This window comes from Nicotiana tabacum, chromosome 15, assembly GCF_000715075.1.
Source record: "Nicotiana tabacum cultivar K326 chromosome 15, ASM71507v2, whole genome shotgun sequence".
Classification (NCBI taxonomy): Eukaryota; Viridiplantae; Streptophyta; class Magnoliopsida; order Solanales; family Solanaceae; genus Nicotiana; species Nicotiana tabacum.
In genome coordinates this window covers 120,980,895-120,994,670 of record NC_134094.1, presented here as the reverse complement: position 1 = coordinate 120,994,670, position 13,776 = coordinate 120,980,895, and the positions used below count along the sequence as shown (strand labels likewise).

The window sequence follows — 13,776 nt, the reverse complement described above, 5'->3', positions numbered from 1 at the left end:
GTTGCACCAGCAGGTTATGGGAGAAGCTCACTATTCTCGTTATTCTATTCATACAAGAGTGACAAAGATGTATCATGATATCTGGGGTATATACTGGTGGGACAGAATGAAGAAGGATATAGCAGCGTTTGTTGCTCAGTGCCCTAATTGTCAGCAGGTTAAGATTGAGCATCAGAAACCCGGTGGATTATTGCAGGCTATAGAGATTCCTACTTGGAAATGGAAAGTGATTAATATGGATTTCATCATAGGCTTACCTCGTACCCAACGTAAGTTTGATTCTATTTGGGTTATTGTTGATAGACTTACAAAATCAGCCCATTTTTTGCCTGTCAGGACTACGTATTCAATAGAGGATTATGCAAGGCTTACATTAAGGAGATAATACGACTTCATGGTGTCCCTATAGCTATTATCTCAGATAGAGGTGCTCAGTTTACAGCTAATTTCTGGAGGTCCTTCCAAAAAGGATTGGGGACTCAAGTAAGTCTTAGTACAACATTTCATCCTAGAAAGAAGGTCAGGCGGAGCGTACTATTTAGACACTGGAAGATATGCTACATGCTTGTGTGATGGACTTCAGGGGTAGCTGGGATGATCATCTTCCACTTATTGAGTTCGCATATAATAATAGCTATCATTCAAGCATCCGGATGGCTCCATATGAAGCACTTTATGGACAGAAGTGTAGGTCACCTATCAGATGGTTCGAGGTTGGGGAAACTAAGTTAGTAGGACCAGAGTTGGTACAATAGGCATTTGAGAAGATTAATCTTATACGGTAAAGGCTATTAGCATCTCAGAGTCGTCAGAAGTCCTATGTAGATAATCGATGACGAGACTTGGAGTTTCAGGTAGATGACTGGGTATTCCTAAAGGTATCACCGATGAAAGGCGTTATGAGATTAGGTAAGAAATGAAAGTGTAGCCCTCGGTACATTGGACCTTATGAGATCCTACGCAGAGTAGGCCAGGTGGCATATGAGTTAGACTTTCCTTCCAACTTGGAGTCAATACATCCAGTTTTTCACGTGTCTATGCTCCGCAAGTGTATTGGAGATCCGTCTAGAGTCGTTCCGGTTTATGATGTTTAGGTCACAGAGCAGCTATCATATAAGGAATCTCCCATTGCTATACTAGATAGACAAGTTCGAAGATTGAGAACTAAAGACGTAACTTCAGTTAAAGTACTTTAGAGGAACAAGAATGTAGAGAAGATGACTTGGGAAGCTGAAGAAGAACATGAAGTCTAGGTATCCTCACTTTTTTTTGCTTCTGTATGAGGATCGGACTAAGACATCATAACTTTTAGGTACGTATATGGTACTTGATTCTTATGTTAGTTATTGTCATTGGTCATGTGAGGCCATTGGTGTTATTGATGATTGTGGCACTGTGTGGCTTTGTGTTTTTGGATTTTCTGTCTGACAGGTTGGTAGTAGAACCGTTATAGAGGAGACTCTGCCAAAAATTTCTATAGATCTCTAGGAGTTAAACATTCGAGGACGAATGTTTCTAAAGGGGGAAGATTGTTACACCCTGTGCGTCCCAAGGTGACGTATAATGAATATGAGACTTGTTAATCATGATTTAAATATTTTTAAAGTCATAATATGACTATATATGATGTTTGGATAGAAAATATAAAGTTTGAGAAAAATCGGATTTAAGTTGCGGAAAAACCGACTAAGAATTTGCCTTGTAACAGAGCTTTTTGAGAAATAAATTTCGTATTCTATATGAGGTATTTTTGGAACATATTATATACAAAATGGAAGGTCTTGGAATTTAGTTTCCAACTCACTTAACCGTTCGTTCATACGACATCCAAATAAAAAGATATAAGCGTCGGAAGATGGGCCAATGAGAGGGTGCCAAACAAGCACCTCTTTGACTTTTCAAAAGTTGATATATAGGTCTTAACTCATCTCTCTCTTCATGTTTACATGGAACCCGTCCAGAGAACAACATGGAACCCGACCAGAGAATACCATAAAACCTATCCCTAAGCTCTCTAATAGTTTTTCAAAGAATACTAATATCCCGGGTACGAAATCGAGAAGCGATAACATCAGAACGATCCCTACGACGTAAGTATCATTAGACTGTCTCTCTTTTTTCTTTGTAGTTCGAGTTTTGTAAGGTACTTCATAGTTAAGAAACATATAATTTCTTTATTTAAGTGTTTAAATATCAAGTAAGGTTGATAAATTGGTTTCCTAATATTTAGAACTTACGGGACGGTGATCGGAAGCCATGAGTTCGATTTATTTCACTTTTAGTGGACTGATTTGTAGTCCACTCATGTTGGCCGATTGTGCTGATGATTTATGGAGTTTTGAAGGATTAAGGGCATGGAGAAATTCCACATGTGGTAGGGTAGTAGGCTGGTCGCTCGTCGTTGCAATTTCAAACTAATTGATAACTTATTGATTGGGTATGTTATGGTATATTTGGGGATTTTGTTGTATTGAAGGTCCCGAATTGTAGTTGGGTTGTTTTTGAGTTGCTGATTGTATTGTGTTTGTATATCGCCTATAGTAGGCTTGAGGGAGCAGTGAAATAAGGGGAAATGCTGCCCGTTTTATTTTAGAATCGTATTATCATTTGAGATACGTGATATACCACCGACATCTAAGTTGTACACGTATTTCTTTATTATAGGGTTGGCGCGCTAGTTGTCATAAGCTTGTTGTTGAGTTGCATTGACGACTTGAGGTATGTTAATTCTATCCATTCTTTCCTTCTAGCATGATCCATATGATACAATCGAAACGTGCAAATGCTGAACTTTCATAAATGACTCTATTCATAGAAGTACTAGGGGTTCCTATGTTCTGGATTCCCCGTATGTCCTACTTTCATATTGTCTGTTCATGGGTATCATGACATTCCGAGAGATATTATTGACTTACTTTATTATGAATTGCATCCATTTATACATGTATACTGACCCATGACCAGATGACGTTATATATACGTATAGTATATGCATATGGGGTATGAGGAAATGTTATGGCGTTATATATGCACCACCACCTGATCAACTGGTATACATTTATGATTTCACCCACAGAGGCTGAGATGATATGATAGGATGCCCTCAGAGTCTTGATGATGTTATGTACGCATATACCTATGCATGATATCACATTTATACGCATATGCATGACATTATAAATGTTTCAAGATTCACAGATCTATTCAGACTCACAAGTTGTGTCATTTACTCCATGTTTCTTTCATGTCTGTTATATACTAATTTTTATGCCTTACATACTCGGTACATTATTCGTACTGACGCTCCTATTGCCCGAGGGCCTACTTTTCATGCCCGCAGGTAGACAGGTTGACGGTCTCCCATTTTAGGATCCTTGCTTAGCGACAGTTGGTGTGCTCCATTTGATCCGGAGCTACTATTGAGTTTTGGTACGATACCTTTGTATACCTATGGGTATGACGGGGCCTAGTCCCGTCCTTTATATAGTTGTACACTCTGTTAGAGGTCTGTAGAAAGTCATGTTTTGGTACGATACGTTTATATACATATGGTTATGACGGGACCCAGTATATATATGTATGTATGTATGTATGTATGTATGTATGTATGTCTTTTGGGAATATTTTCCCACGTATGTTGTTCATATGAATCAGTAGTTTATTTCCAGACGTTAGGCATGACCTACACTTATTTTATGTTTGTATCTTAGACATATGCTTATGAGTATTCGATAGGTAGCACTCGGGCACTCGTCACAGCCCATCGGTTTGGGTCATGACACCACATTTCTCACATTAACAAGTGAAACAAAATTTTAAAAAAATCAAATACAAGAAAATAAAAAAAAAAGTTCAAACTTTAAACCATAGCAATATGTACACAATCAGCTACACCGTTAGTTCCCCGACAACAACACCAAAATTTGATCGCGCCCAACTCTAGTCCAAAAAGGATAAACGGTCGCTGCAATATAATCCGATCTAAAATTCCGGTGTCGAATCCCACAGAGAACTAAGGCTTAGCTACAATAGTTCAGCATTGCTAAGAAATACAAGTTAAAAAAAATTTCTAGTTATAAAGATTGTAATTTTTATTTCAAACCAAGTAATTAACGAATACAAAAAGTAGTAAAATTATCAATTAACAAGACTAAGGAGGTCTGGAGTTATGATTTCCCCAATTGTCGGAATTTTTCCCGCTATGTTTTCTATAATTTCGCCTAAGTATTCTCTACTAATCGTCAGTATTTCGGATGTCATAATTCTCTTACGTGCAACTATAATAATTTACTAGATATATGCTTCTGAACTACACTAGCTGGCACTAATTCACCGCTCACTAAGATGGCACCAAGGTTTTGTTATTCCAATCCCACCTTTAAACCCTCCGTATTGATTTCTCACATACATTAGGTGTGATATTGTTCAACAACTACCTAAATATGTACCCTTTTCCAAGCAATACACACTAAATAGGCACAGTTAATTGATGGTCATTCAATCAACAACAATAAACACTTAGTTGAACAAGTAGAGAAATCCAACGACTCAATTGTATAAACACGTAATGAGAATTCATCCTACAAAAGGTTCCATCAAAACCTAGATAACAAATTAGTTATTCGTAATAGTATACAAAACTACAATACTAGAATTGATAACCAATAATGAAAATAGGAAGAAGAAAGCGAAAAACTCGTAGAAATATTCTCCGCCTTGCTCCTAGTGTGTTTTTGCCTCCTTCAGTCGATAATCCTCTCTAAAAACGTTCAATACCCCTTCAAAAGTGAGTTTAAGGACTATTTATATGTGATAGGGTTTGCATGGGGCGAAATAATACAAGCCCACTTCGGAACAACCTTTTTAGGTTAGCTTGTTCACTCTCTCGTGCTCACGCGAGAGTGAACGAGCGAAGTGCTTCTCTTTTTCTTTTCTTTCTAGGTCTCTCGTGCACTTCCATGCCTTTTTGCCATAATCCGCTGTTGTTTTCTCAAGATTTTCCTCAGCTAGCTCGTTCACTTTCTCGTGTGCATGCGATAATAAACGAGCAAAGTTCTTCTTTTGTCTTTTGGCCCCTAATGAACTTCTTTTGCTCACTTTTCGCCCAACTTGCTCCTACACAAAACAATGCACGTAATGAGCATAATTCACTATAAAAACTCATGTAACCTACCATAACCATACAAGTTATGAGATGAAAGTACACCGGAAAATATGCATTTTTGGCCGTTTATCTGTGACTCATCCATTTATTAACTCAACTCCTCTATCCCGTTCAAATTAAGCCACACCCGGCTCAGGTTCATTTCATGTATTGTTAGGTACTACGGTCAAACCTCTCTATAACACTACTAAAAATTCGGCAAAAATCGACCGCGGTCGACCGACTGATTTTGATTGGCCAAAAAACAGGCCAAAAAACAGACCGAAGTCGATCGGTTTTTCCAAATATTTTATTTTTTAATTTTTGTTTTACGAAACTGACCAACTTTGGTCGGTTTTTTATTTAAAATAAATTAAAATTAATATTAAAAAAATGATTGAAATCGGTCAGTTAATTCGGCAGGTCATTTTAAAAAACCAACCGAATTCGGTCGGTAATTTTATTTTTTAATAAAACCGACCGACATGGGTTAGTTATTTTCGTGCGAAAATATAATTAAAGAGTATAAATAAAATAAAAGACAGTCTTAAAACAAAATGCACCAATGGTCTAGTGATAGAATAGTATCTTGCCACAGTACAGACCCCGGTTCGATTGCCAGATGATTTATTTTTTAATTACATAATTAAAATACCGACCGACGTTGGTCGGAAAAAACAGACCATCTGTTTTTTCGGCAATTTTGTTTTTTTGAATTTAATTGACCGACCGAAATCGGTCTGAAAATACCGACCAAAGTCGGTCAATTAGCTCTACCGACGTTCCGACTACCGACCGTCACGAATCGGTCGGTTTTCGGTCGATTTTTTCCAATTACCGACCAACATCGGTCGGTTTTGGCGATCGATTTTCCCCATTTGTTTTAGTAGTGTAACAAACTCGTTTGTTCCGAATATTTTTGGATATTATAGCGAAGTGCTGTTATAGAGAATATATATTATAACATAACATGAAAATTAGTTTCGGGAAAGCTTGACTTTTATAGTGAAGTGTTGTTATATTGAGATGTTATAGAGAAGTCTGACTGTGTATGGAAGTTTGAAGATCTGTAACTTCTTGCCATTTATGGCTTTCCTTCTTTGGAACATAATAAGACTATAAGTAAGTTGTATGGAATTTGGAATTTTTCACGTAACATGAGGTGGCACATTGATACAATTTCGAATTAGTCGGACATTAAATTTCACATATTATTAATAAATAAATAAAAAAAGAGTTATCGAATTGAGTTATCATCCATTTGACCATTCGGGTACAATTGCCAAATTGACTTTATTACAAGCTAGTACCAATTAACCAAAAACATAAATTCTAACAAACATTCTAAGTAGCCAACTAATTCTTAAACTGGGAGAAATACATAATCAAGACTCTTAACTAAGATTCTAGAAACATTAATTAATCTAGTTTAAGTAAAGGTTGGACTTGGACATGTACTATGGGTTGTTGCTGTGTTGGCTGAGGTTGATGAAGATTAACTCTGGAGCAAGATCTAGCCATTTCCCCAACCAATGGAATCACAGGCAATTTGTCACAGTTGCAAATTTCAACCATAAAATCATCTGGATCGTGGAAAAAGAGTTGATCTACGTATATTCCACCTTCTTCCACTAGCTGTCTAACGTACTCTATCCCCATTTCTGTCAGCTTCTTTTCCACTGCATCTATACTCTCACACTGCTTATCAATCAACCAAACTTTAATTAAAACATGAGCTTAGAGTTATGTATGTACTGACAATATAAATAATTTTAATGCAGTTGGTTAGTAGTACTCCCTTCGTCTAAGTTTACTTGTCCACTATTGACTTGACACCCTTTATGAAACAATAAATAGCATGATAATTTTACTATATCTCCCTATTTATTATATGTTGAAAAATAAATTAAAAATAAGTAGTGAGCACTTAATAAGAAGGGTAAAAAAGGTATATTATCCATTGATTTTCTAAACTGGACTGTAAACTTGGACAGAAGGAAGGAGTATGTAATTACTCTACTCTCACATTTATCAAACTTGCTATAAAAAGTTACTTTTTCTTATTGTATGTCTAGTTAGCTATGATCCACTATTTAGCTGATATTAATCTAATCTATCTCGGTCCAAGTAATCTTTTGGCGGATTAATGATCTGCTCATTTATTGATTCAATTCATTTTAACCCGTCCAAATTAAGTCTTACCCGCCCATCTGTCATCCCTAACCAAATAACAGTACTAATAATATCTAAATCCAACTTGCTATAATAAGTTCCTTTTTGTTATTGCATGTCTAGTTAGTTACGATCCATCATTTAGGTCATAGTAATCTAATCTATCTCAATCCAAGTAATTTTTTGGCGGATTAATGACCTGCTCGTTTATTGATTCAGCTCAAATTAAGCCTTACTCGCCCATTTGTCATCCTTCGCCAAATAAGGGTACAAATAATATCTAAATCAATACGTATTCATCACACATTTTCTCTTTTCTCTGTTCTATCCTCTTTATGATTTCAATTTTATTATGAATGGAGATGAGAATTCAATTTATAATTTTCTTTTTTCCCTGTGGAAGTTCCGTTTGAACGAAAACTATATACTCCTCTGTAGAGAATTAGAGGCGTGTACAACAAGTAAATGTACAATTTGTGTTAGAATAAATCACAAGTCTTGTAATTAACAGCACACGGCATTATCAACAGAGTGGTTGAATTTTTAACATTATACAAATAACATGATCATGCATCATCATTGTCAAACTATTTAAAATTACAGAAGGAATATACCACGGAATTAAAGAAAGAAAAGAACCTGGAAAGATATATGATTGTCCTTGGGATTAATTTCAGTTTTCTTTGGCAATTTTTCTGGATCTTCCGATTGAAGGAGATGAATTCCAATCCCATGACCAAACAACCTATCAAAATTTTGACAAAAATCTGTGGTTAATTATTTATAATTGAAATGGATCATATATCATATCATATAAATCATGCTATTTTTCTTTTTTACTTTTTTCAAGCTGCATGTCCTTGAATTAATTAATTCTATGAAAAAAAGAAAGAAAGAGGAATTTGGCGTAAAATTACCAAGCGCCATTAAAATTGAATGAACCAGGCCTCCTAACGGGAACAAATCCAAGAACATATTTGTAGAAATCAATGGATTCTTCAACTGATCTGCAAACAAGGGATATGTGGTTCAGAGATGTCAAAGCTAGTGGATTTCCTGTATTCCCCTTCATCTCTTTTTTCCTCCCCAATAAATAATATCGGATGAAGAGACTAATAAAATTAAAGAATTGGATTTAAAAAGAACAGATTTAGAACAATTTTAAGAGGAAAAAGATATAAACGGAGAGAGGGAGAGATATTGAGGGGTATGTATATATTTGAATGTTTTGTGAAAATAAGAGAGAACGAGAGAATTCACTTAAATTTAGAAGTAAGCCAAAAGTTAGAGAGGTTTAGTAGCAAATATATAGAGGCGATGAGTAGGTATATGTTCATGTTTGCCAACTTGGAATTTCTGAGCCACGTGTCGGATAAAATAATTAATGACACGTAGATCGCACGTTGGTTGCTGAGTTGGACCACTGCTGTAAGATATTAACTGTTGGATATATGACACGTAGATCGCACGGTGGTTGCTGAGTTGGACCACTGCTGTAAGATATTAACTGTTGGATCTCAAAAATAAGCTTTGTCTAAGCTATATATATGTTGTTGAATTCTTCTCCGTCATACTTTCCCCTTTCGTACGGAGAAATTTTATTTTGTGTCTTACATTCCATATCATATTTATGTGAGACCATTAATTACTTGACAAGTAGATTCATGGGTCCCATTTGTTTAGAAGTGATCTTTGCCCTTATTTTTACTTGCATAATTAACGGGATAGAAAAGAGAAGTCTAATTGTATAATAAAGACAAGCATCTAGAGAGATTAAGCAAAAGGACTACAAATTTAGAGTGGTGCAACTAAATACTGCATAAGAGCAAGAAACTTTTTTCGAAAAATTAAAGAGAAAAGAAACAACAAATTAGAAGGTTAGAAACAAAGTGTTCCAATAATTGAAGGAAGTATATCAACAACTGGGATTTGGAAAGAAGTGCTCCGACACAACAATAAAAACAATTGAAAAATTAGAGAAATATGCTCTAAAACAATAAAAGTTAGACGTATACAACTTTGAATTAGGGGAGAATATTGGATACTAATTCAAAATTGTAATAAGAAACATAAATTATTTAGAATTTGATATTTGATAATTTAATTAATTTATGTCTAAATAGGATTTACATTAAATCCGTATATGAATAGATTTTCCTGTTTTAAATTAGAGTAGGTTTCGTACTATTACAAATATTCATTCCCCGCCGTTTCAAGAGGTATCCATCACAGTGCCTCTACGAATTTTTAATTCTTATTTTAAAAAATAAAAATATAAAGTAAATTAAAGTTTAAAAAATATTGAAAATGCAATAATTATATTTTATAAAATGCAAAGAAAAAATATATACTAACAAAAATTGACATAACTTTATCTGAAGAAAATAATAATAACAATAATAATATAATAATTTTTTGATAATAATAATAATAATAATAATATTATTATATTATAGGTTACAAAATTATTTATTATAACACATCATATTATTTAAGTTATATTATTATTATTATTATTATTATTATTATTATTATTATTATTATTATTATTATTATTATTATTATTATTATTTTATTATAAGTTAAAAAATTATTTATTATAACACATCATTCTTTAAGTATTATTATTATTTTTATTATTTCATTATTATAAGTTACAAAATTATTTATTATAACACATCATATTATTAAAGTATAACTTAAATAATTATAAAAAGTTTTTCAAATTAAATATTATTGGCCATGTATTACTTAGAATCCATTGTACACTCATTACCAAAGAGTTCTTGAAAAACAACAACAACAACAACAACAACCCAGTAAAATCCCACTAATGGGGTATGGGGAGGGTAGTGTGTACGCAGATCTTACCCATATCCTGAAGGAGTAGAGAGGCTATTTTCGAAAAACCCTCGGCTCAAAAAAAATAAAAAGACAAAAGGGCAGAAAGGAAGACAATATTAGTATCACAACAACAACCATAGGATAAATAGGAACACCATGAAATCCAGAAGAAAGATGCAAAGTAAAGGGAGACAATAGTAGTAAATATTAGTATCACCACAACAGTCATAAGAAAAATAGGAACACCATGAAATCTAGAAGAAAGATGTAAAGCAAAAGCGATAGCTAGTAAATAGGACCTGCACTGAAAAGCGAAATAGTAAGTCACAACATTTCCACTAGTTATCTTAGACAAAAATCCTACATGGCTAGTCCCACCATGTTACGAAGTAAGGCACGACTCAACTACCTCCTAACCTACAACCGTAATACTCGACCTCCACATCTTCCTATCAAGTGTCATGTCCTCGGAAATCTGGAGCCTCGCCATATCCTGCCTGATCACCTCTCCCCAATACTTCTTAGGCCGCCCTCTACCTCTTCTCGTGGCCTCCGTAACCAGCTGCTCATACCTCCTTACCGGAGCATCTAGGCTTCTTCTCTGAACATGTTCGAACCATCTAAGCCTCGCTTCCCGCATCTTATCATCAATGGGAGCCACATGCACCTTCTCCCGAATATCATCATTCCTAATCTTATCTATCTTAGTGTGCCCGCATATCCACTGCAACATTCTCATTTCTGCTACCTTTATCTTCTGGATATGTGAGTTCTTAACGGGCTAACACTCAGCCCCATATATCATGGCCGGTCTAACCACCGCTTTATGAAACTTACCTTTGAGTATCGGTGGCACTCTCTTGTCACACAGGACTCTAGATGCTAACCTCCACTTCATCCATCCTACCCCAATACGGTGTGTGACATCCTCGTCGATCTCCCCCCTGGATAACCGAACCAAGGTATTTGAAGCTGCCTCTACTCGGGATGACCTGCGAATCAAGCCTCACATCCACGCCCACTTCCCCTGGATCAGCGCTGAACTTATACTCAAGGTATTCCGTCTTTGTCCTGCTCAGCTTGAAACCCTTAGACTCAAGAGCCTGTCTCCAAACCTCCAGCCTCTCGTTAACATCGGGTCGCGACTCATCAATCAGAGCTATGTCATTGGCGAATAGCATGCACCATGGCACATCCCCTTGAATATGGTGTGTTAACACGTCCATCACTAGGGCGAATAAGAACGGACTGAGCGCAGAACCTTGGTGTAACCCCATTACAATCGAAAAATGCTCAGAGTTGTCTCCTACTGTCCTAACCCGAGTCTTAGCCCCATCATACATGTCCTTAATCGCCATAATGTAGGGAACCGACATACCTTTTGCCTCCAGGCATCTCCAGAGAATTTCTCTAGGAACCTTGTCATATGCTTTCTCTAGGTCAATAAACACCATGTGCAGATCCTTCTTCCTCTCTCTGTATAGTTTCACCAAGCTTCTAACAAGGTGTATAGCTTCTGTAGTCGAACGACCCGGCATGAACCCGAACTGGTTGTCGGATACAGACACTGTCATCCCCACCCTCGCTTCAACCACCCTCTCCCACACTTTCATGGTATGACTCAGTAATTTGATACCCCTATAATTGTTACAACTCTAGATATCACCTTTGTTCTTATACAATGGAACCACCGTACTCCACCTCCACTCATCCGGCATCCTTTTTTCCTTAAAAATAATATTAAACAACCTAGTACGAGAAATATTTTAAATTTTTTTATTTTATTCTTAATGACATATTCTCATAGTCATGTAAATATTATTCTCATACTCATGTAAATAATTTATGTAATATCATTTGGCTTGTTAAAAAAAAAACATGATCTAAAACAAGTCTTAGACAAATATGTGATTATAAATTATGTCATTAAGGGTACAACTAAAATTCTAATACTTAAATTATTTCTAAATATAAAAATATAATATTTTTTAAGAACATATTAAAAAAAAAGTGTGCCACATAATTAGGAAAAAGTGAGTATAATATGTCACCTAATAAGTTTTTAATTTTTTTAATTGTCTTCAAATACAGTCAAACCTCTTTATAACAATCGTGTTTGTTCCGATGTTTTTTGGATGCTATAATGAAGTATGTTATAAAGGACATATATTATAACATAACATATATTGATTCCGAAAAAAACTTAATTTTTATAGTGAATAACTGTTATATAAAGATGTTACAGAGAGTTAGTGAAATACCATACAAATTGAAGGAAATAGTTTTTCGGACAAATAACATGGAGTGAATATCTGCACATGCGCTTGTCAAGTGAGAAGAAATATACTCGGACCGGTCACTGCACAAGCACGTAGTGTCAAACCAATAGCGGTGATTGACCAAACTTTAAAAATCAGCTTATTTTGACTTTTTTTCAAAAGTACTTTTAGTGTTTGTATTTGGATAAATAATGTAAAAAATATTTTTGAACAATAATTAATGTTTGATCAAGCTTCTAAATGTATTTTTCTCAAAAGTATTTTTCAAAAAAGTACTTTTGGGGAGAAACTATAATTTTCTGTTTCTCCAAAACTGCTTCTGCTTCTATTCAAAAATATATTTTTTTTCTTCTAAAATATTGGCCAAACACTTTCAATTTAAAAAAAAAATATTTTTTTAATAAAAAAATACTCTTAAATTTGGAAAAAATTGGCCAAACGGACTACAAAATTCACATAGAGTTGTGGTTGTGGGAAAAAAAAATAATCATATGCCCCAAATGGGCTATCCTGTCACTACCTAACTTTCCCTCAAAACTTTGTCCTATGCTGCCGGTGCTATAACGCTATTGCTGTTGCCAAAAGCAGCTGAAGAATCCAGAACCTCTTTGCCACCTTTGTTACACGTACACTGAGTATCTTCTTTGCACTTTGTCTTTTCTTTTCCCTTTGCTCGTTCTTTTCTTTTAATCGGGTGTACCCGAAGGGACTTCCCTTTTCTAGTTTACAGCACCAAAAAATGATACAGAGCCCTTTTGTCTTTCAGGTGTTTTTTGTTCAAAAATTTAGTATTGGATGACATCTGAAAGTTTAATGGATTAACCAAACGTTTCAACATAGATTTGATTGAAACTTGAAAAAAAAAATTTAAAATTATATTAAAAAATAATTTTTGAAAGTTAAAGTTATATTTGAACATGCATTTTAATTTGAAGAAGTGTTGAACTTTGGTAATTGGAAGAAAAATTTTCACCCAAAAACTACCATAAACCAGTTTTTCGAAACTTAAAAATTCTTGATTTTTCCTCCAAACATGATCACATTTTATAAACAAATGATGTTTTCAAATTTTTTTTAGAAAAATAAAACCTAAATCTATAGCTAAACGAGAGCTAAATCTGGAGCTTAAGTAGGGCGTGATTCAAATTTTACCATGTGTTCATATTGATTGGTTGTTGTTTTGATGATTAAGAAGATTATTTATTTTCAACCTTCTAAGGCTTTGCATTAATTTCGAAAGAAGAAAAGGATAATCACTTGGGAATAAACCTCCTACAGAAATAATATTCACAGTAATAAAAACGGAATAATAACGTAGCACCGAGATACAGTAATTAA

General features: G+C 34.7%; 1 protein-coding gene across 1 annotated transcript; it reads right to left on the bottom strand.

Moving 5' to 3' along the window:
• Positions 1–6,369: 6,369 nt before the first annotated feature.
• LOC107765675 (glyoxylase I 4-like) lies at positions 6,370–8,613 on the bottom strand. Its single transcript, XM_016584345.2, has 3 exons — positions 8,233–8,613; positions 7,955–8,060; positions 6,370–6,841 (listed from the first exon to the last, which is right to left on the bottom strand). Exons 1-3 carry the CDS (start codon positions 8,385–8,387, stop codon positions 6,563–6,565), a joined length of 540 nt encoding a protein of 179 aa, XP_016439831.1. The 5' UTR covers positions 8,388–8,613; the 3' UTR covers positions 6,370–6,562.
• Between the last annotated feature and the right edge of the window lie 5,163 nt (positions 8,614–13,776).

Bases quoted from the DNA above. Each gene is read 5' to 3' on its own strand.
- LOC107765675 (XM_016584345.2), bottom strand. From the start codon at position 8,387: ATGAAGGGGAATACAGGAAATCCACTAGCTTTGACATCTCTGAACCAC. The intron at 8,061-8,232 runs GTAATTTTACGC...AAATTTTGATAG, and splicing joins TTCAATTTTAATGGCGCTTG to GTTGTTTGGTCATGGGATTG. The intron at 6,842-7,954 runs GTTCTTTTCTTT...ATTGATAAGCAG, and splicing joins ACAATCATATATCTTTCCAG to TGTGAGAGTATAGATGCAGT.